General features: G+C 31.4%; 4 protein-coding genes across 6 annotated transcripts; 3 read left to right on the top strand and 1 right to left on the bottom strand.

The window, feature by feature from the left end:
- Positions 1-61: 61 nt before the first annotated feature.
- LOC148192740 (synaptotagmin-5-like) lies at positions 62-2,441 on the top strand (the record flags this gene model as incomplete). Its single annotated transcript, XM_088098141.1, has 5 exons — positions 62-292; positions 434-712; positions 886-1,011; positions 1,379-1,684; positions 1,972-2,441. Coding segments are annotated over 5 exons (1,170 nt in total), but the record flags the coding sequence as incomplete, so codon positions are not given.
- A 312-nt stretch (positions 2,442-2,753) lies between these two features.
- On the top strand, positions 2,754-7,960 carry LOC148192739 (CRM-domain containing factor CFM3, chloroplastic/mitochondrial-like). 3 transcript variants are annotated; one of them, XM_088099105.1, is made up of 9 exons: positions 2,754-3,537; positions 3,979-4,399; positions 4,479-4,609; positions 5,220-5,564; positions 6,283-6,439; positions 6,519-6,811; positions 6,908-6,967; positions 7,320-7,515; positions 7,642-7,960. In XM_088099105.1, the coding sequence occupies exons 1-8, from the start codon at positions 2,890-2,892 to the stop codon at positions 7,410-7,412; spliced, it is 2,148 nt and encodes a 715-aa protein (XP_087955231.1). In that variant the 5' UTR covers positions 2,754-2,889; the 3' UTR covers positions 7,413-7,515; positions 7,642-7,960. The 3 variants fall into 3 exon arrangements, with proteins under 3 accessions (XP_087955231.1, XP_087955230.1, XP_087955229.1); XM_088099104.1 differs by having other exon boundaries at positions 2,755-3,537; positions 7,731-7,960; XM_088099103.1 differs by having other exon boundaries at positions 2,755-3,537; positions 7,663-7,960.
- Positions 7,961-10,561: 2,601 nt separating this feature from the next.
- LOC148192738 (NAC domain-containing protein 20-like) lies at positions 10,562-13,436 on the bottom strand. The gene is made up of 3 exons (XM_088097965.1): positions 13,067-13,436; positions 12,300-12,565; positions 10,562-11,426 (listed from the first exon to the last, which is right to left on the bottom strand). Exons 1-3 carry the CDS (start codon positions 13,218-13,220, stop codon positions 10,911-10,913), a joined length of 936 nt encoding a protein of 311 aa, XP_087954091.1. The 5' UTR covers positions 13,221-13,436; the 3' UTR covers positions 10,562-10,910.
- Positions 13,437-20,379: 6,943 nt separating this feature from the next.
- Positions 20,380-23,424, top strand: LOC148192737 (uncharacterized). The gene is made up of 6 exons (XM_088097964.1): positions 20,380-20,734; positions 20,821-21,233; positions 21,544-21,855; positions 21,922-22,296; positions 22,394-22,602; positions 22,693-23,424. Exons 1-6 carry the CDS (start codon positions 20,586-20,588, stop codon positions 22,939-22,941), a joined length of 1,707 nt encoding a protein of 568 aa, XP_087954090.1. The 5' UTR covers positions 20,380-20,585; the 3' UTR covers positions 22,942-23,424.
- Positions 23,425-23,641: the final 217 nt, after the last annotated feature.

The following is a 23,641-nucleotide window of genomic DNA, read 5'->3' as shown; positions in this document are numbered from 1 at the left end:
CATTTCTGAATCACAATAAAATTGTTAGTAAATGAAAATTTTATTCATGTTAACTCTTTAATCCATTTTTCAGTTAAAGGTGAAGATTGTAGTAAAAGAGTGGCAGTTTTCTGATGGTTCACATAGCTTGAACAACCTCCGTGCTAATTCTCAACGATCACTTATTGGATCATCAACTCTTCTGTCAAAAACTGGAAGGAAACTTAAGATAACAATTGTAGAAGCAAGGGATCTCGTTACGAAAGACAGATCTGGAAAAGTTAGTCCATACGTCAAATTGCAATATGGAAAGGTCAGTGACACTGGTTTTCTCTACTGGATTCTGAATGCTTTAGTATTAATTGATTAAGTGAGATCTCTGCCACATAAAGATAACCTACGCAATGAATGTTCATAACAACACTATCTTATTCTGTTGTTATAATCTTTTCAGGTTGGTAAGAGAACAAAGGTTGCTCCTCCTACTACTACAAATCCTTCCTGGAATGAATCATTTGATTTTGATGAGAATGATGGTGATGAATACCTAAATGTAAAATGCTTCAGTGAAGAAATTTTTGGAGATGAAAATATTGGTACTGCAAATGTAAATTTGGAAGGACTGGGGGACGGGTCAATCAAGGATGAATGGATCCCACTTGAAGGAGTGAGTTCTGGTGAATTAAGACTTAAAATTGAAGTAGTTAGGGTTGAGGACCAAGAAGGATCAAGGGTAAGTTTTTTCAACAGGAAATTAGCAATTCTTTTAAACAAGTTATAAAGCAAAATGATGTACAAAGCTAATACTAAGTCTATTATCACTTCAATTATTTACCCATGCGGAGTTTTCTCTGGCCGTATTTTCTTTGCAAGCTCTAGCATGTACTAATCCTTTAATATACACAGAATTCAGCCAATGGTTGGATAGAACTTGTTGTGATTGAAGCAAGAGACCTTATTGCTGCCGATCTTCGAGGGACAAGTGATCCTTATGTGAGGGTGAACTATGGGAACTTGAAGCGGAGGACAAAGGTTAGAACTCTAAAGATGATTATGACTGTAGTTTCTTCTGCATGATACCGATGGTTATGGCACATTTGTGATTATAAATTGCTAATCTTGTCTTTTTGCATTTTCATTGGGCTGCCATTAATTGATGATTATATATGTGGTAAAAGACTAATAATAAGGGCAAACATATACCATCTCAATTTTTTAGAATACTCTCCAGAGGGGAATCTCTGGTCTTCTCATTCAGATGTTTTTTTGTTGTACCTTTCCATTCATTTGTTACGACAGTTATTTTCACAAGTTCAATTTCAGTTGCATTTGCATGTTCTTGATGTTTCACTCTTGCAAGCCTTGATTTTTTTTTTCTGCGTGTGGCACTGTGTGGCAGGTTATACACAAAACACTCAATCCTCGTTGGAACCAAACCTTAGAGTTCCTTGACGATGGTAGTCCCCTGACACTGCATGTTAGGGACCATAATGCTTTACTACCCACATCAAGTATAGGGGAATGTGTTGTAGAATATCAAAGGTTACCTCCAAACCAGATGTCTGACAAATGGATACCTCTCCAAGGGGTTAAAAGTGGCGAGATACACATCCAAATTACCAGAAAAGTTCCAGAAATGCAAACAAAAAGTTCCCTAGACTCTCAACCATCTTCTTTAAGTAAATCACATCAAATTCCTACCCAGGTGAGTTCATCCTGCATGCTAGAAAACACTTATTTGTACATATACAATATGTAATATTACTTTTTCTGCTCTGAGAATGAACTAATGGTTGCCTTGAAAGGCAATGCATATCTATTACGATTTCACAATCAAACTCTCTTTTGTCCATATTCAGTGAGTAAAAACGTGTCTATGGTTTAGTTTCATTTGTCTATTGTTGGTCGATCTTTATGTTATTGCTTGGCTTGTTAATTGGAAATCTTTACTCTGCAATTCTGACAAACTATTGAAATTGAACTCTTTATCAGATGAGAGAGATGTTGAAAAAGTTTCGATCATTAATAGAGGATGGAAATCTTGAAGGACTGACATCAACTTTGAGCGAGTTAGAAAGTCTAGAGGATACAATGGAAGGGTACGTAGCACAGCTGGAGACCGAGCAAATGCTTCTTCTCAGCAAAATAAATGAACTGGGTCAAGAGATCCTCAATTCTTCTTCTTCCCTCTCTAGCAGTCCTTCTCAAAATGGAAATTAATTGATCCTCGTAGCATCATCTCTCTAAGGTTATCATTAACATTAGATTCTTTTATCATTCTCTTGTAATATATTGCTTATGGGAATCATTACGTACAAACTCCGTACACATTTATCAAAGAATTCTTGTGTAGTTCCCCGCTACACAGCAACGGTTCACATGTGTAATTGATCAAGAATTTGCAATAAGTTTATGTTCCTCTACAGTTTGTCAAATTATAAAACATAAATCCCTTTTCCTTCCGTGTAAAGTTCTACACTGTTATGATATTACCTTATGCGTTGAATTTTAAATTTTAAAATATAAATAATTTGATTTTGAAATGTATATAAAATTAAAATTATTGTATGTATTCAATTTTTATTTATTTTAATAAATATGTTAACACAGTCATACTAATTGTATTATGCCAGTTATAATAATATTTTTTTTTATTAGTCGACGATGTAAAATATTTTATACTAAGTTCAAAACGTATTAAACTTTGTTTTTATTCAAAGAGATATTAACTTAACGGTATAAAATATCTAGAATGTGTTGTACAGGTTCAGTTCCTACAGAGTAGCGAATCTAGACATAACCCACAGGAATTGGTGCAGCCTTGTAGTCTAATCTTTCTCTCGCTGTCTTGAGTTTTGATTCTTTCCATTGGAAGAAAGTGAAAATGAAAATTGATTGCTGTAACTGAAAATGCGTTTGAACGTCACAAATGCTTTACTATCATCACTTCCACTCGCTATACCCTCTTCCTACGTTCTCTTCGCCTCTTCCAAATTCAAATTCACATTCCCAGTAGGAATTTGCATTCGCGTTCGTGCTCTCAACACCTTCTCCTCTCTCCCAACTACTTGCCACGATGACAACGATGATTTGTTCGCCCCTATTCCCACTCCCCGCCACGCTGACAAAACCACCAACGCCATCGAGAGAATCGCCCTACGTTTGCGCAACTTAGGGTTAGCCTCCGCCGACCACGCCGACAACGATGACGACGATTTCCTGCGTCGCGAATGGCTTCGTCCCGATGAGGTGCTTTTGCCGTGGGACAAGCGAGAGGGGGAAGAGTGCGAGGAGCACGAGGAACAGCAGAAGGAGAAACTAAAGAAGAAGAGTGTTAATGCAGTGACGCTGGCGGAGAAAACGCTGGAGGAGGAGGAGCTGCGGCGGTTGCGAACGCTGAGAATGAGTCTTAAGGAGAAGGTCACTATCCCCAAAGCTGGCCTGACGCGAGCCGTGCTCGACAAGATTCACCGGCAGTGGAGCAACTGCGAGTTGGTGAGACTCAAGTTTCACGAGCTTCTTGCTCAGAACATGAAGTTGGCTCATCAAATTGTCGAGGTTTTTTCCTTAACAATGCAATCCCTATTTGTGTTAATAACTAATGTTCTTGTGTTTGAGTGATGAGCATTTGCAAAATTGATCTTAAATGGAACTGATTGCGAAATTTAGTTTTGTTAAAATTGGTGATTTACATTTTGATATTTTATTGTAGTAGCAAGTTAGTAGTAAAATTCAACATTCTGAATAAGATTTTTTATTTAATGCAATGCAAGTCACCTACAGTTTTTTTAACTTAAAACTTAATTTTAGTTTCGAAATCAAATTCTCTACATGAAACCAAACATATGAACATTTACTTAAAATTACTTTAGTCAATATGATTTTTGAATGATTCAATTTGAATCCTTGCACCTACTTAGGCTTGGTGTGGGAAAGGATATATCATGTTGTGTTGAGTGTTGAATAATTTGTGAACTGAATTGTTGTGACCTTTCGCAGTGTAGAACTAGAGGGTTAGTTATATGGAGGTCGGGGAGTTATATGTGGGTGTACCGAGGTAGAAATTACCAAGGGCCGATGCAACCGATTGAAAAGGAAGGAGATGATCGAATTCCTGTGCCAGCAGCCGGGGACGCGGCGCTGATGCTGGCAAAGAGTGAGGCAGTTTTTTGGAAGGAGGAGAACATGACTCCAGAAGAAGTGGAGTTTAACAGGATGCTTGATGGGTTTGGTCCTCGTTTTGTTGAATGGTGGGGCACTGGAATACTTCCAATTGATGCTGATTTACTTCCCCCCACAGTTCCTGGTTACAAGACGCCTCTTAGGCTTCTTCCTGCTGGAATGCATCCACGACTGACTAATGATGAACTCACGAATATGCGGAAACTTGCTAAATCTCTTCCTTGTCACTTTGCCTTGGGTAATGTTTGGCTGCTATGCTGTTTTGTTGAATTTTTGTTCCTTTTACTAATATGAATTTTGTGCTGATTTTTATGTAGGGAGAAATAGAAATCTTCAAGGTCTGGCATCTGCTATTCTCAGGCTGTGGGAGAAAAGTTTAGTTGCAAAGATTGGAGTCAAGCGTGGTATTGTGAATACAAACAATGAACTGATGGCTCAGGAGCTGAAGGTTTGTGCTCTGTAATTTCATATTTGGTGTTAGTTGCTTGTGCAATTGAGAATGTGTAATGGGTTGCTGAGCCTAATAAAATGGAAAATCTGAACGATTGAATTATTAGAATTAATGGTGCTGTTAATATGTCAAAGGCCCCTTAAGTCTTCAATGGTGCACACCAAATATGGTATTTGTTAGAATTAAGTATCCTTGATTCTTTTTCTGAAGCTGTTGGCTATAGTTTTGGTTAATTGAGATATAATAACTAATAGTCACCAGCAAAATTTACAATTGCTTTATGATTTTATCTTTGAGAATTAGTCAGTTTGCCTGTTCCATCAACTGTTTCAGTTAGCAAATAAGAAAGCGAAGAGTAATGAATTTTTTTTTATATACTTGAGCTAATCCATTTTCTCCAATTGTTGTTGTCAAAATATCATTCACTAGGTAGTGTTGAACTATTTTTATTTTCTCATACAAATGAATATTATATTGAAGATGCTAATCTGTTTTTCTGCATTGAGTCTGTGTGTAAATGCTAAATTTTATTTACATAGTCAAATGGTGCATTCTTTTGTTGCTAATTCATGCTCATCGACTAGTTTGTTTTTCTTTCATGGTGCAGAAATTAACAGGAGGTACTTTACTCCTGCGGAACAAATATTACATTGTAATATATCGTGGGAAGGACTTTGTTCCAACCAGTGTGGCTGCTGTTATTGCTGAAAGACAGGAAATGACAAAACATGTGCAGGATGTTGAGGAGAAGGTGCGGTGCAAAGTTCATGACATAGCTCCTTCAAGGGAAGATGAATCAAAATCCCAAGCAGGATCATTGGCTGAGTTCTATGAGGCTCAGGCATGCTGGGGAAGGGATATATCTACTGAAGAACGTGAGAGGATGAGGCAAGAGGTTGCCAAAGCCAAGAATGCTAAGCTTGCCAAAAAAATTGAATGTAAACTAGCTGTTGTAAGTATCTACTGGTTTTGTGAAGGTTATATTATATATGCTTGGGAAAGTAATCGTGTTATATTGATAGTGCCTTGCTTGTTGGAATCAAACTGGAGTAGTCATACTTTCACTGTGAAGAGGCTTGTTGGAATATTCTGCAGATTACCATTAGGTTGTTGTTGGGTCATTATCAGTGGAACTATTGAGATGTCATAATTTTCGTTGGATCTCCTTTCGTTGCAAGATCTTGACTTCTTGGAGTTAAATACTGTAACCTACTTTTAGGTTTCCAAAAATTTAGGATGTTATGTTTGCCTTTTAGGGGTTATATTTCAGTGATGAAAGCTTTGGAATGGACCTTTCAATAATTTGGTGTAGAAAAAAATATTTAACGACCCTTGGTACTCAGTCTATAAAGTTCAGCTTGGCATGAGGGGCTTTTGAATCTTAGAAATGTGGTAACTTTATTGCGTGCATTAGTCTTTAGTAAAACTCAGCATCTGATCCTTTAATGGAACCGTGACATGAGAAGTGGCACTAAAAGGGGCATAAATATTGATAAGACTTAGAGATAGCCCTAGGTTGGAATTCTGGATTAGTGTCAATGTAAATCCTTCAAGTTTCAACTTATCATTTTACTAACTGGGGTACATGCTTGTCTTCTTTCAGTTTTATAAAGTTCATGTTTAACTTTAATTTGCTAAATTAATATTTAAAACTCTAAATGCATGAACAGGCCCAAGCCAAAAGGCTTAGAGCAGAAAAGCTATTAGCGAAAATAGAAGTATCTTTGGTTCCAGTTGGTCCTGATTATGACAAGGAAACAATCACAGATGAAGAACGTGTTATGTTCCGTTCAGTTGGTTTAAGAATGAAGGCATACTTGCCTCTTGGTGAGTAACATGTGGCTGTATAAAAGTTTCTTTATTACAATGATGCACAGTATGAACAGCTGTTAATGATAATCTGCAGGTATACGTGGTGTTTTCGATGGTGTCATTGAGAACATGCATCTGCACTGGAGGCATCGAGAACTTGTTAAATTAATAACAAAACAAAAGACCCTTGCTTTTGTTGAAGACACGGCTAGGTTACTGGAATATGAGAGTGGTGGAATACTAGTAGCAATAGATGAAATTCCTAAAGGATTTTCTCTTATTTACTATCGTGGAAAGAATTATAGGCGACCTATGACTCTAAGGCCTAGAAACCTTCTAACAAAGGCAAAGGCATTGCAGCGGTCAATAGCCATGCAACGGCACGAGGTTCCAATTTTATTTTATTTTATTTTTAAGTTACATATCTATTTTTCTCATTTTTGTATCTGTGGTGTATCGTTTAATCTTGAATAACTTGTGCAGGCTCTGAGTCAACATGTAACTGAATTGGGGGAAAAAATAGAAAAAATGAAAAAAGAACTTGTAAGTACTCACTTATCATAATTTCATTATTTATATTTACCTAAATGGATTAGTTGGTCGCATGTAAAGTATTCGCTTATGATATTCTTAGTAATTTCATTTTAACGCGAAACAATAACACCTGCATGTAGTATTTTCTTGTAATTGTAATTCAGTTTCTTATAAAAGGTCTGGATACCAACTTTGGGATCTTATATGGAAAACGTATAGAGTCCAGTGAGATTTTATAATTAAATTTATTATCATATGAGAGAGGCTTAAGATGTGAACGATTGACGAAAAGAAACTAAAATGCAAATTAGTTTTTGATCAGAGTGAAAATTAACTATCTACTGGTGGGGTTGTTCTGCAGAGTGAGGATGGATTCTCTGACGGAGATGACAATTATGGTGATTTCAATGGCGAGGAATACAGTGATTACAATGATAAGAATTCTGAATTTTAGTACTTTGAAAAGGATGGGTTTCAAATCTATGAAGGCAGGTTTACATTTTGCAATGAAGTTAGTTCCTCCTGAGTGACTTCTGCCATTGCCTGCAGCCAGCTAGGTATATATAAACTCTGCTTTCGATCGCTTGTAGGTTCATAATTGTGATTTTCATATACTGAATTTTAAAAAATTGATCTAAAATTTTCTTGAGGCTTATTTTTTTGGTTTTATAAACACGACATAGTCTTTTCCTTTTAATTGCCAGCATAGTATCCTTGGCTTATGAAGAGGCAGGTTTACTGACAGCAGTTTGAATGGATCGTCTGTCTGCAGTTAAGAATAGAATATCTGGAGTCCTATTCCTTCAAAGTTCTTGAGGCATGGATAAGCTATGTTTTCTTGTACATTCTGACCCCATCCTTACGGATGCTTTTCATTCTTCTTAGTGCTAGGTATAACCTCAAATATAACTAGATAAGCTTATATATTTGTAAATTATTAAATGCATGCTTGTTTAACCTAATAAATAAAGTTAAACATCTTATCAGGCTTGTCTTTGTAAATGAATCGTGCTCACACATGACATTGCTAACTCATAATATATCAATTTTATTTAGGTCAAAGTTGATAACTGTTTCTGTGTTCGAGTTAAGAAATTAAAGATAAGAATATTTTAGTAAAAGTGTTATGACTAATTTTACTGTGATTTTTAATCGATGTGTTACTTTTAATTAAAGCGTTATCGATATTTTAACCAATATTACACAGACACTGATTAGAAAGACAACTTTATTATCTACAAAAAAATATTCAGTGACAATGATTTTCATTTTCGTTTAGAAAGTATTTTATAATTATGAGATTAAATTGTATATTTTATATGAATTACGTTAAAATTTATTAACAAATAGAATTTTATTTGAATATAAGTTGGATAAATAAAAAAAAATTAACTGCTTTTAGTTCTTTAAATATAATGAAATATTAAATTTTAATTTTTAATAATAAATTTTAAGAATAGTTTTGAAAATCTCATCTAAACTTGAATTTTAATATTAAAGATGAAGAATATATATATATATATATATATATATATATATATATAAATTTTGAAGAACTAAAACATTTTTATATTAAAATCAAAATTTTATATTTCATATGCTAAACATATAATTATATATTTTTGAATTTTATTTAAAATAATTAAGTTGCATAAAATCTAATTATATTTAGAAATATGAAATGTTGAGTGTTATTCATCTAAGAATCTAGAAAATAATTTAGGAGTAGGAGTGATTTTTAAAAAACAAATATTTATTATTTTATTAATAAAAGGTGAAGATTATAAATAGAATTTCTATTAATTGAGTTTTATTTTATAAAAGTTATAATTTTTTTTATAATTTTTCTAAAATTCTCCTTTATCTTCTATTTAAAATTGTAACACCTTCATTATTTAAAAAATTAAATATTATAGAATTAATTCTGATAGAGAATTTTATTCATTCAATTGGAGTAAGAATAATTTTTGTTTTTTTATGTCAACGAGTGTTTTGAGTTTAATGAGATTTGAAGTTTAATATATATATGACTTAAAATAACTCAAATGTGAATTTCTTCTTGTTTGTAAAATATGCTTAAATTTTTAATTAAAGTTTGTTTGTATATTTAGATCATTATGCGAGGAATAAAGAAAACATTTTTTTAGTCAAAGAATAGTTTTGTAAAGAAAAGGAAAGTTTATTATTATTATTTTGTTCAAGTATTAACATGTTTGTGAATAGTGCAAGTGGGGTTTGGGACACTAACCATTGTTGGATGCTTACTTGATATACAATTCTAGTGGTCTTGACGTTGGGCATTAGCTTGTTTAGGCTGATTTTGAGCATTAGTGCTGACACTTAGCATAAATGTGCTATGTAAAATGTTCTAACATTGGAAATTAAGGGTGTTTTATGATTTATAAAGATTTTCTTGTTTATTTGTGGTATGAATGAGAGTAATTTTATAGAGAATTGTTTCATTATATATGAGTTTGAATATGTATTGGATAAGAAGTCAGCCTAACTCTATTAAACTCATGAATTATAAAAAATAGAGTTTAGGTGGTGAGAGTTTTATTTATACATATCTGTGGGATGTTAAGTTTGCTTACAAATCACTTTGAGATGCACTCATTAAAATTCTATGTACATTCTAAAATTTATTTTAGAAATGCATCACTTAATTTATTCCAAAAATTCATATTTGAAGTCCAGGTTGATATTTATATTTAGAAGCAACTATGTATATTTCCTAACTTGAACTCGCATTTCTTCAACGTATCTTTATCAACATAGAACATAGGTTGGATGATTTCTGCATATCCGAATGTCATGTTTCTTTTATATTAATATTAAATATTACGAAGTTATTATATTTAAAATTTTCACATTTTGTGAAAAAATAAACAATAAAACTAATAACCGATTTTACAAACCATAATAAAATATTATAAATTGTATATTCCATGTGTCATTGCCGACAGATACCTTGTCTAAATTTTTCATCTATAAGGAACACGTAAACTAAAAATTGAGTAATTAATTGTAAGAATATTTATTATTATAATAATATATAATAATAAAAATTATTACCAACATAAGTAACTATACTTTCAATATAATTTATTATGTGCTAAATATTTTATTATTAATTATGATTCTTTTTTTCACAAATCTTTTTCATTCAAAATTTTATTATAATGAAAAGTATGTTATTTAAAATTCTCCTACTTAGCTTTAGAGGTTTGTGGCTAAGTAGAATTAAAATAATCATTGATTACTCATTTATAACTTCCCTATCAAATCTCACACATCACATTAAATATGAATTTAGCTTATTTCAAAGTAAATTAATGTAGTATACAGAAAATTACATATATTAGTACAAAATTCATGTCTCAACAATAGGTATAAAAATGAAACACAATATATATAACATAGTTTACCGTGTCAATTGTGTTCTCTTTTTCATTTCATTTTTTTTTTCATCTTTCTACTTGTTCTAACTAATGTTTTAAGCTTTTTTGTAGAAATCTAAAAAGTTTATTCTCTATTATAGAAAGTTTCATTATTTCAGCAAGAGAGAAAATGAATATCAAACAGTATGAAACACATATAATCTAGCTTCCGAATTTAAAAATAATAATTAACTAAACTTCATTGTACATATTAGTGGAAATATAGTAAAGTCTTGGATGCAACTGTTCTGTAAGGATTTTTCCTTCACATTTCTCATCCAAGTTAATTCTGTTGCTACAACCACCGAGAAGCAGTCCAATAAACTTTGACAGATTACAACAATGCACGAGTAATGTTTACAACATCAAGAGTTGAGTCTGGTTTTCTCTTGAAAAGGTAGTAATTAACAACCTTAAAGAAAGTGATTCCATTATTGAACTTAGAAATGGAACCATTTTCATCTACAGCACAATAATTCACAAGCTAGGTTTACACGATTTACACAGGCACTTCACCAAATGGAGTCCATATTGAATGGTTGCTCCTGCAGTTCTAAAGCTCTGGAAGAAGCTGAGACACTGAGATTTGGAGTGAGATTATCAGTTCCAATATTATTGTGAGGAAATGTTTGAGGAACGTACGTTGCAAAGTGATCACCAGTTGCAGCTTCTCTTTGTTGATATGTACTCCTAAGCTGCAATGCCCTGAGAAGCAATGAATTGACAGAAAGGTTTGGATTCAGCATCAACCCAGAAGGCCATGGAAGAGATGGAAGCTCAGTTGCAGAAGGCCAATTCATGGTCGAGTTCATGTTTGTGCTGACATTGCTGGGATCACCAGTGCTGTTGTAAATTTGTGCTGCAACACTAGATGAATTTGCAATGCTATTCAGATTTGGTAGGTCTGCATCACCAAATTCATTCGCCATTGAGGTAGGAGACTCTTGAGATGGTTGAGAGGATGATGTCTGCTGCGCTTTCTTTGGTGCTGAGCTCTTCTGGAAGACTCTGCAAATCACCCATTCTTCCTGCAGAAGTTAACAAAACCATCTCAGATAAAAAACTATGCATGATAGATAACTTTCGTTTTAATTCAACTTGTTATTTTTTAATAAATGCCTATAAACTATAACTGTGCTTTATCTTATAAAATACACTTTTCCATTTAAAGTAAATAGATTGTACTTTATTTCAGTTATATATGACTCTATATATGAATATTTAAGTACACCAAGTTATTACCAAGAAACAACCAAAATTACCACGAATCTGTGTTTGCGTGTGATATTTCAAGAAGACCATAATTATATTGATACATTTATTTAATGATGTTTAAAAGCTGATTATGTTGTTGTAAAAGATATATATGTGTTGAATTTTCAAAATAAGTTTAAACATTTTTCAAACTCAGTTATTGCATGTGCTTTCTCGACATATGCATTAGAATATTTCAAGAAAATGGTATATATATATTCTTGATGCATCCAATCCAATTCACGTAATAAATTTAAGAGTGATTTTGATAAGCAAAAAAATACATTTATTTATTTTATTTTAAATAGCTATATATACGTGCCTTTTTTCAATTAATATCTTTAAAGAAAAAGGTTTAATTAATAATTAATTTTCTCTGTCAACATTAAGCATAATAAGATATCTGAACATTATTGGTACAATTAAATTATTGAAAGCTTTTAACTCCAATAATTTTATAATTTTATTATGAATGAAACATTCTGCTATGAATTAAATGAATATTTTTGAGAATTGATGTCTGTTGTATTTATAAAATGAATATGATATTTATTGATATAGTATATATATATATATATATATATATATATATATATATATATATATATATATATGTGAATGCATATATAATGCATTGATTTACTTACCTTAGAAGATCTATAGGGCTGCTTGTTTTGAAGTCTATATTCATGCATAACCCAGTTACTTTTCTCACCCCTTGGAGCTCTACCCATATAAAACACCAAAGTTTTCTTCATCCCTATCAAAACTCCACCGCCAAATATCTCCTTATCTTTTCCGGTGGTTTTCCAATACCCTGATTCCGTCGCTCGGTTCGTCCGAAGCCCCGTCGGATATTTCCGATCTTTCAGGCTGAAGAAATACCATTCCTTCTCCCCCATCGAAGCCTTACCTATTTCATATCACAAACATCAAATCTCTCACTTATTCCTACATGCATGCATCTCAAAATTATACTTGCAGATTTTAACGTTTTAAAACATATTAAAATGATCTTTAAAGTTCTAACGTTAGTATATTATTAATGCTCCAGAAGACAACACCAAAAAATTCAGAAGGAATGTCAAATTTTCTTGAATAACACTACAAATAAATGAGGAAATTGGTCTGAAGAACAAGACATATACATATACCAAGTTCGTTTACTCATTTAATTACGCTTCTGATGATGAAAATTAACAGACAGAAAAGGTATATTTTCTGTTTTTCTGACTTGAACATGTAAAATATCTTGCAAATAACCGCAAATCAAAGAACATAAGTACAAGGTCATGCAAAAGGATATTAATAAAAAGAAGGTATATATATATATATAGGTGTAGGTTTTGGAATTGAAGAGAGTGAAAAGCAGGTATATAATAAAGAGAGATGAGGAAGATGTGTAAAAGTGTACCTGGGAGGTCCCAAGGTTCAGATTTATTGAGATCAACAACTGCGACAACCTTGGATGTGAAGCTAACGTCAGACACTTTCCTTAATAAATAATATGTGATGAGTTCTTCATCTGTAGGATGGAACCTGAACCCAGGAGGTAGGTTTTCTTCCATCTTCTTAACTGTCAGCCCAATTAATTAACGGATTCCTTGCCAAAACTGAAAAACCTTCTTCAGAACTATAGTACGGAAAATAGATCATCCAAAATTTATAAGCTCTTTTTCATCACCATGAACAGCTCTTATAAATGGCTTCTCCGCTTTTCACAACTTGCATCCACATATTATTTTTAATAAATACATGCACAGCTAACTCTTTGACAAACATGAACTCTCCCAAAACCATGTAGTTTTTTTCTTCCTGTATATTAATTTTAAATAACTATATATATCAAGCTTCGGTTACGTATATCGTGAATTAATTCCAATACTACCACTTTGTTTTACGCGTATTTACTCACTCAAACCAAGAGTAAATATGAGCTTGAATAGTCCAATATTGTGCGTTTTGTGTTATAGTCAATAATCCAGCCAAAAAGTGTCATAATCAATTAGTATAAAGGGATGGGAAAATGTGTAGTATTTATTAGGAAGGCTAGTTGCAATTATTTGTGCACGAGGGGGTTGAGTCTATGTTACACCCTAATTGGGATATAGATTTTCGTCTACTATGATCCTCTTCAACTACCTTCACCCATTTCTACCCACCAAAACCTTTGCCAAACTTCTGCTATAGTCCAATCAGAACGTGTGCTTAATTCAAACCACATTCTCTCTCATTGTAGATGCTGTAGGTACACATGTATCAAACAGTGCCCAATACCTACCGTTATTCCTCAAAATTCTAACAAAATTACTCTCAGTACGCTAATTAAATGATCTTGTTTAACCAAAACGAAGTTTCATGTGTACATTAGCAGCTCTTACATTGATTAATGACTGTTAGCAAGGGGTGTTTGTGTGGACTATTGACATATTATTATTTATTTTGGTTAGTGTTTACGTCGACTAGTATTACTATGAGTGGTTAAAATGGTCACCAACCTTTGGCTATAGGGTAAACGTTTCCGTTGGACCTTTTCAATCGTATTTCATGGCTAATCTTCAAGGCATCCCAAATTTCAATCCTACCCAAAACTTTGCGAATCCCTCATTTTCTGCGTTTTTTAGGAACATCGATCGGGATTCTAGAACCAGCGTTGTTTTACTCACTTTTTCATTCGTTATACATAGGGATGGCAACAACCAATCTAAGTGAGCACAAGCTCATTGTTCTTATTAAGCCAAATAATTATAGAATGAATATTATTTTCTTCCCAACTTCATGTGTCTCTCATAAGATTTTTCTAGAAAAAAAAATATGATCCTTTCTAAATTCGAGACACAACAAAAATAAATTAGACAAACATACAGAATAAGACAGAAATAACTGACATCACAATCTAACATATAGTTAAATGAAAATTTATCATAAAAATATTAATTTTTTATAAGAATCTGAGTTTTAATTTAAGAATCAAGAGAATTCTTTCACATATGACAAGACTCAAATTTTACTTTACTTTTTTATATCTCTATATACAAATACATAAGTTTAAGAAATTCTAAAAAAACTTAAAATAAAACTCAAATACATAAATCACAAATGCAAACTTTCGCAAGTATTAACTCCTTAATGAAGATCTCGACACCCTCATCTTTGACACTAATTATAAAGACCTCCACATGATGCTTGAATATGATTGCCTCTCTTAGAACCACACACCTCTCCCTTTCTTAGAGTTGTACACCTCTCTTATAGAACGTGGTATTTGTTATGTAAATGATTACATATTATACTAGATTATTAACATTTTAATTGAGAATTTGTGTTTGGGAACTATGATTATTATGTAAGGTATTTATTATGATCATGTATTATATTAGATCATAGAGATTTTATTTAGAAGTTTATGATTGAAAATTATATTATTTTACAGGGTATTTATTATATAAATACAGAAGGAATAATCATGAAAAAAAAAAACATATACTTTCTATAATGGTTAAGGTTAAACACGCCATGTATTATTTCTTATGACATATGTAACACTAATCATTAGTATCATATTCTACGAAGATTAAAACTATAATCATCGTCATAGGACCACATTTTATGAAGATTAAAACTCTAATCATCATCATACGAAGTTTTCTTTGATGGACATGACATTTTTAATGCTTTTTTCTATATGATTATTCATTTCCAATCGATATAGAAGTGATTCTTTTATGACAATTCTTCAACCGTCATAAAAATATAAATTTTTTATGTTAAATGCATTTATGATGATTCTGAAATTATTATAAAAAATATTCTTTTAGATAATTGATATTATATTTAAAAAATAAACTTTAAATCTAAGTTAGTAACTTTAAATTAACTTAATTTTATAAGCTGAGGTTGAGGTTTATGCTTTCATAGCATAAATTCGTTTTATTTTTAATTATGTTATGTTCAATATAATCATCTCCTTTTGCATGTGTTATGGTACAGCGGTGAAAGCAAATGAAAGATAAAAGAAGGCAGTAATGCGATAATTGAGTTGTACTTGATCGATGAATTGTTTAGCTTATGAAAAAGAAATATGATTAATTCAATTTAATATATTAGAATTAGGGTTTTATAATTGTAATTACTTAGTGGAGACTAAAGCAAGACAGATAAGACCGCCATCACGATTTAAGATCCGGAGTCAACTTTAATGACACAACAATTTTCAGTTGCAACCATTGTTATAAAAATTATCTTTACAATTTTTTCTTTTCTAAGTTAACCAACCAATAACCCTATTAGGTTTGAATAATATTATGAGACAAGTAACCTTTTTTCCCATTCATTTAACTAACCGTGTTATTTTTTTAGCATTTAACTGATTATATCAATGAATATTAATTATAATTAATAAAATTCTTCTTGTTGAATTAAATTCAAAGATTTTTTTTAATTCATTAATTAATTTAGAATAAATCTAATAAGTCATGTTTGGCATTGGATTGCAATAACATCTTTAGATATTTAAGCTATTTTGATTAGTTGAGGTTTAATTTTTTTTAACTCGTCTAATCCTACCGTAAATATTCAAAACCACCTTCCTTGTTGTTCTATGTTATTTTTTTTTTCCAATTCATATATGATTAAATCTCCTTTAAAGTTAATTAACAGTTTACACTGACCCTGTGTTTGCACCTAACTGCAGTAATATTAATCACAATATCTACTAAGCCGATCTAAATTAGTTGTAATTGACTTGATATATAAACGTTTAATATTTGTATTTAATATTTATAAATAAAAAATTTATATATCTTGTTTTGTTTTAGTAAAATATCATTTTTTTATATAACGTACAATCAATTTTTAATCTTTAGTACAATAAAAAAATTAATTGGTCTTCCTACAATAATTATAATTGTATTTGAGTTTTACTCGTAATAATTAAGTAATTGCACTGTTAAATGCTAATATAGATATTGTTATATGATATTTGTAACCAATTAGGTTAAATTTTTTTTTCTTAGTGAAAATTAAAATTAGTTTTTTTTTGAAATTTTGAATTAATTTAGTTTTTCAACTTATAAAATGTGTGGATTTAATTTTTTAAAATTTTGTTAAATTTATTTAAGATGGTTTCAAATGTGTTTCTACTTAACATTTTAAAGTGTAAGCAAGTGTTATTATGAAATGCATTTAAAACATCAAATAAACTTACTAAAATTTAGTTAAAATAATTAAATCCACATATTTCTAAAGTTGAATTGGATTTGAAATTTTGACTAATTTTAATTTTTATCCAAAATAAAGAACAAAAAACATATTTAATCATATATTTTATTTAGGTACTTCTGAATTTTAATGTTAATATAATTTTACAAAATTGATTGAATATTATTTAATGTTAATATATTTGGATGTTATGTTAAATAGTTTGATTGATAAGCTAATTGAAACATTACTATTCTTGAAAAAAATAAGTTAGGGAGTTAGTAGTCAAATGACTTTTTTTTTTCATTATTTTGAGTTAAACATAGTTTTTAAAAATAAAATTGAAATAAAATAGTTTAATATTATATATTACATTAAAAAAATAAATTTTTTCTAATAATTACCATCTATCAATAATAACAAAAATATGTTGGTAAATCATATTTATCAACGGATTATCGACCAATAAATTAATTAATAAAGTGATTGTCAAAAAAGTTTATTATTCGTCCGTAAGTACAAATGACCTCAAATACATCAATTATATTTGTTATTAAAATGCGTGAAGGAGTATCCTCCTCACTCCCCCTTTCACTTTTGTTTATTTATTTTTCCTCTTCCACCACAACCAGTCTAGGTCATTTTCATCCTCATAGACCTTCTCCTTCTATATTTGTCTTCCTCTTCCTCAACTTCTTCTTCCTCACCTATTTCTTTAACTCAGACCACCACCACCATCAACGTTCCTGACAATTAATGACATTACTAGTGTGCGTTACCGACAAACCTCTATGTCAGCTACCAATCTCTACATCACTTTGTGGCCTTCATGACAAGCTTTCATTTAACAATTTTTCCAACAGACTTTACAAACTCATTCTTTTCAAACAAAAGTATTCGTCAATAAATTTAAATTTGAACTTCGTTAGAAATATTTGTCACTAAATTAAAGTTTATTAACAAATTATTGATCGTGAGTAATTTTCCATTAGTAGTAAACAAAATTCTTGTAGTATTATATATTATTAAGTTAAATAAAAAATAAACCGAAAAACCTTAAAAGTGAGATACTTTTTAAAATAAATTAAAATTTTGTATTAGTTATAATGTTTAATTGGAGATGTATAATAACTAATACAAATTATGATTATAATTAAAACATAAAGTAGCTATCATACTATTACTTTTTATAAATGATATTACTAAAATAATTTTGTTTTTGCTTTTGTTTAAACAGATAAGTAATTAATTTAGGAACAACTTAAAAATAAAAAATTAATGCGTCATTGAATACTGAAAATATCAATTATTTTGAATTATTTTTTAAAAGATTAAAGCTACATTATTTTTGAGACGAAAAGGTATTAACTAACTTATATATAAGTAAACAGAAAAGGTATATTAACTAAATCATATATAATGATATACCAATACTTTTTAACTATCGTAAATTCAAATTACAATTACTACAATGTATCAATTAGAAATTCTCCACTAATGTAAACTAGTTTTCTTATTATTGTTTTATCTTACAGTTATAGTTTTTTTAATTAAGACAAATATTAAATATTCGAGTTTTAAAATAATATAAATTTTTAAAATACATTATCTCCAAGCTTACTGTAAAATTATTTATTTTATGAACAAATACTTATTTTTTTACTTGTACGCATGAAGAAAGATTATAGGTAAACGAAAATATGATCTATATATTGTCAACAAAAATTGATTAACATTGAAAACTACCGGCAATAAATTAATTGGTCATAATATCTTTGAGAAATTTAAACAACAAAATAAATGCAAAAAGTATAACAATTGAAATTCTTTTGATTCGTGAGGATGTTGAATGTTGCAACTTAAGTTCTTCATACTTATTAATAATCTTTTCTTCCGTGGTGTGTTGCTAAATTCATTATTATGAACGGTGGACCAATCAAGACTTTAATCTAATATGCTACACGTAACGTCCACCACGAAGCTCAAACTTTTGGTTAATGTGTGTATATCTATAAATAAAGATCTTGATGGTGATGATTTTATACATTGTGAGATATTAACAACGTCAACCCAAATCTCGTAATCTCATTAAGATGCTAATAGTTTAACTTCTACATATAAAAGAAAAATGCAGTAACAAAACATAATAACTTATATAATGAGTAAATGTGTCTAAATAATCATAGTATGTGTATTATATGTCCATATGAATAAGTCCATTTCAGAGATGATCGGTGTATGTTTAAACTTAGAGAATCAAGATAAGTAGTATAAATAGCGAATGGTCGAAAATAATTAGAGACCGAACGGACGTTTCCGGCAATAAACATTTTCAAGCACTATCTCAAATTAAAATTACTGTTAAGTGTTACTTAGTAAGTAACGAGTCATGATTGAGTCGTGATTAGAGTTTTACTAATCACAAACTCATCCATAAAACTATAAAAAGAAGTCACAAGAAGAAGATAGGTAATTAGATTTACCATAAATTTAAATATTTGTTTTTGACAAGTATTTTGAGTGCAAGGAAGAATTTAAACTAAAAATATTCAAAATTACCTGAGCTAAGTTGAAAAAAAAAGGTGTGAAGATGTTTATGACTATACCCGACCCTACGTCCCAAACATATTTATCAATTATTATACCATTTAGCTTATTCATTCTTTTTACCTTCATTATCAGGTTGGCTAAACTCTAAATAATAATCATACAATTAATATCACTTTTTCCTCCTGAGCCTGCAATCTTAGTAACCACGTTAAAGACAAGGATCAATAAAGAGAGTGTTGGCACAAGAATTCGCAAGTGACACACCCAACTCTACTATCTTTTCTCAAATGGATCTTTATTCAATCAATAGGTAAGGAATAATATTAAACAAAAAAAAAAACTATTTCCTGTTTTGGAATAGGAAGAATCAGAACTCAGAAACAGTATCTATTGAGTTAAACAATGTATGAATTCGAAGCACTTCTCCTCCAAGATTGTCTTGTGACGTAATTCTTTAATAAAGTGCACTTCATGTTTGTCTACCTATGCGTGTGTCTCGGTTTTGGTCTCTTCTTTTGCTTTTTGTTCTTCTAGGAAAAAGAACCCTCTCTTACACTGGATTTTCTACTTCAAATACACACTACAAAACGTTACCTGCGTACTTTTTTCATTAAAAGCAGAATAAATATTATACCCCTTGCGTTATTTAATTCCCATAATAATGGCTTGCACATTACAATTAAACTCTCGTAATATTATATGAAAACTGTACAATGTTTAGTAAAAAGATTATAACAACTTGTTTTAAGATATGTATGTCTTATTATAACTAGGAGTGGAGGTAGTATTTAATTATATCATGATCATGAGGGACCCTATTTTGTGAACTAAATTTGGATGATCAAATGAAAAGCCAAAAAAAATGTTATAAAAATGTGTGTGGATACCTCTTACGAGTGAAAGATCATTTCTGTGAAATGCAGAAAACGAAGGCTTAGTGTCTTTCTCTGATAAAATAATATTAAAATTTGCATGCTATGCTCCTACTAGAAGACTCGTAGATCTTGTTGTAAGAAAGAAGACATTCTAAACCATGTGAAGTTCACGACAGGTTTGTCCATGGTGCTTAGGGCTTATAACCAGGGCCATGCAGCATTTGAGGGATATTAGAGATTTTGACATTTCAGATTTGACCAAGAAGGATACATATTACGAAAGCAACGCAAGGCCACTTAATAAAGAAAATGCTGCTATGTCCCAAAGAAGATGCACTTCTTAAACTATTCTACAATGTCTCAAGCCCTCTTCACCTTCTCTTTCTCCTTCTCTTCTCCTCTGCCGTTTTCCTTCTCACCTTCTTCACCTTCTCAGGCAGATACCCCTTCATCCAAAGGTCTTCTCCATTTCTCTATCTCTTCATTACACGTTTTCTTCTGCCTCCACACTCTCACTTGTACCTTTTTTCTTTGTGTGTAGCAGGGATCAAGAATATGAATATGTGTACACCGAGGATGAAGAAGAAGAAGATACTCAAGAAGGGTATTCTTGTGTTGATTCTACCGAGGGAGAAAACATCACTTGTGGGAAAGGAGTTCCTGTGTTTGTGCACAATGAGAGGCATCAAAGGACTCATTCTTATTCGGAAGAATTCGTAAGCCCCAGAGAGAGCTTGAATGAAGAGTCAGAAGAAAACCATTATTCTGAAACGTTGTCTCTCCATAAGTCTCCGCAAGTTTCTGACTTCGACAATGAAGAGGCAGAAACGGTCGAAGAAGACTTTACAGCAAGAGATTCTGATTCTGTTCCAAAATCTACCAAAGTTACCAAAGTTGAAAGCAGGAACACCTCCCCCTTCAACCTCAACGCGTACAAAGGAAAAAAACACCATGACGGTATCTCCTTACGTTATACCTTATGTATCACCATTTTATATTAGTGTTATGGTAGTGTAAAAACCGTATTATGTATATAATTTTTGGATTTAGTTAAACTCCAATTCTAACTTTTTCAAGCTTATCAGATGACTTGCTATTAATCATGCAAAGTTTAAATTTGAGATATTCAATGGTAAGTGTAAACCTTATGAACTAGTTTTTGGTTGAGTTAGGCCTAAATCCAAAATTTAAGATTATAGTTGTGGTGATACTCTTACATGCTCCATTTCTACAAGGTAAAGTTTCTGATGTTAGTTACTTTATGCAGACGATCACGTTAGCGTTGAAATTATCAGAAACAAGAAGGTGCAAGAGCCAAACGCTGCAAGGGATGAGAGATTCTTTGTTTTTGCTTCTACCCAGTTGCAGAGTAAGAAGTTGATGGTTGAAGAGAAGGATGATGAGTCCTCTAAATGGAAGAGCTCCATCAATTGCAGGGATTCCGAGACTGAGGAGGATGCATTTTCTTCTTCATCCAGAAGAAGTTGCCCCAAGTGGGAATCGTACACATTGTTCCAAAAATATGATGAAGAAATGGCAATCCTAGACAGAATTAGTGCACAGAAACTTCATGAAACAGGTAACAATCTTTTTTCTAATTCCAAGTGCATTACTTATAAGAAAAATTATTAATCCAATATTTCAGAGTCATTAAGGTCCATCCAAATGTCTCCAAGATCAATGTCAGAGCGTATTGTGTACAAGTTTCAGACTATAAATAAAAAATCTGTTGATGTTGGTCACAACCCATATCGTGAACTAGAGGCTGCATACGTAGCACAAATTTGCTTGACATGGGAAGCCCTTAGTTGGAACTACAAAAATTTTCGTTCCAAACATGCCTCACGCCAGGACAATGACACGGGTTGTTCTGCCACAGTTGCTCAACAATTCCAGCAGTTTCGGGTTTTGTTACAGAGATACATTGAGAATGAGCCTTATGAGCACGGTAGGAGACCTGAAATCTATGCTAGAATGAGACTTCTGGCACCCAAATTGCTTCTAGTGCCAGAATATCAAGGTAGGAATATTAGTTTTCATTCCTCTAATAGTAGCACATCTCATGTCACAAGGTGAAATAATTATGTACTTTTGTTAATTTTCTTTAAAAAAATTAGAGGAAGATCAAAAGGATGGTGGTTTTCAATGCAAAATATCATCAGCTTCATTTCTGAAGATAATGGAGGATGGGATCAAAACATTCATGAATTTTCTAAAGAATGACAAAGAAAAACCCTGTCAGATCCTTGCAGCCTACTTCAGGAGAAACCAAAGAGGCACAGTTGATCCAACACTACTGGGACTAATGAAGAAGGTTAACCAAAAGGCAAGATTCAAATTTCAAAGCAGTTGTTCTTCAACATTTGTTTTTAATTCAGTTTTCTGACACATGTTTTTGTGTCCACCTAATCTACAGAAGAGGGTGAAGGTTAAAGATCTTAACCATGCAGGGAAATGCTTGAGGAAGAGAAAGTTAAAGGTGGAAAAGGATATGGATATTTTGATGGCTCTGACAGACCTAAAAGTTGTGTCAAGGGTTTTAAGAATGAGTGAATTGAGTGAAGAGCAGTTGCACTGGTGTGAAGAGAAGATGAGCAAAGTGAGAATCATGGAAGGGAAACTTCAGAGAGATTATTCCACACCACTTTTCTTCCCCTCACATTGACTCACCAGATGGTTTTGTTTGGTGATTCCATTGTTAGTATAGTTATAATTGCACAGAAGGAATATGCATGACACTCTATAATGTTAGATTAAAGAAAATGGAGTCTTTCAACAAAACATGTGGAAACATGGATTGTGGTGTCCAAATTCAGAAAATGTTTATGTTATTATGCATTTTGAAGGTAGAAGAAGGTCAGAGACAAAGTGTTGAATCCAAATAAGAATGAACAAGGCTGTCACAGATGAAGTTGAATAAAACCATACATAGTCTTAGAGAGAAATAAATAGAGAAAATAATGCAGAAACTGTCTACAGGTTATGAGATATTTATTGAATTTACGGCAGCATACATTATCTTGTAAGAAGTTAACAATAAGAATTTTTAGAAGGATATATTCATCATTGTATATTGACATATTCCAGTTTGACTTCAAAAATACAATAAATCATATCTCTTTGTAAAATATTCTCAGTTATAGCAACAACTCAGATATTATCCTCCTCAATACAGATTCTTAACAAAATATTTATTTTTTCTTTCTAGTATACAAATATTTTTATTATTTATTTTTACCTAATTTAGAGATATTTTTGTTTTTTTGGTAGGTACACTATCTTTTTTATTTTTTCTTCTAATTGTGACTACTTATTTAAATTGCAATCAAGCTTGAAACTATAATTAAAGGATTAAGTATAATAGT

Source organism: Vigna umbellata, chromosome 9 (genome assembly GCF_029865625.1).
Source record: "Vigna umbellata cultivar VRB3 chromosome 9, Vumbellata_1.0, whole genome shotgun sequence".
Classification (NCBI taxonomy): domain Eukaryota; kingdom Viridiplantae; phylum Streptophyta; class Magnoliopsida; order Fabales; family Fabaceae; genus Vigna; species Vigna umbellata.
The sequence above is the reverse complement of the archived record's forward strand: the minus strand, read 5'-3'. Positions and strand labels throughout refer to the sequence as shown.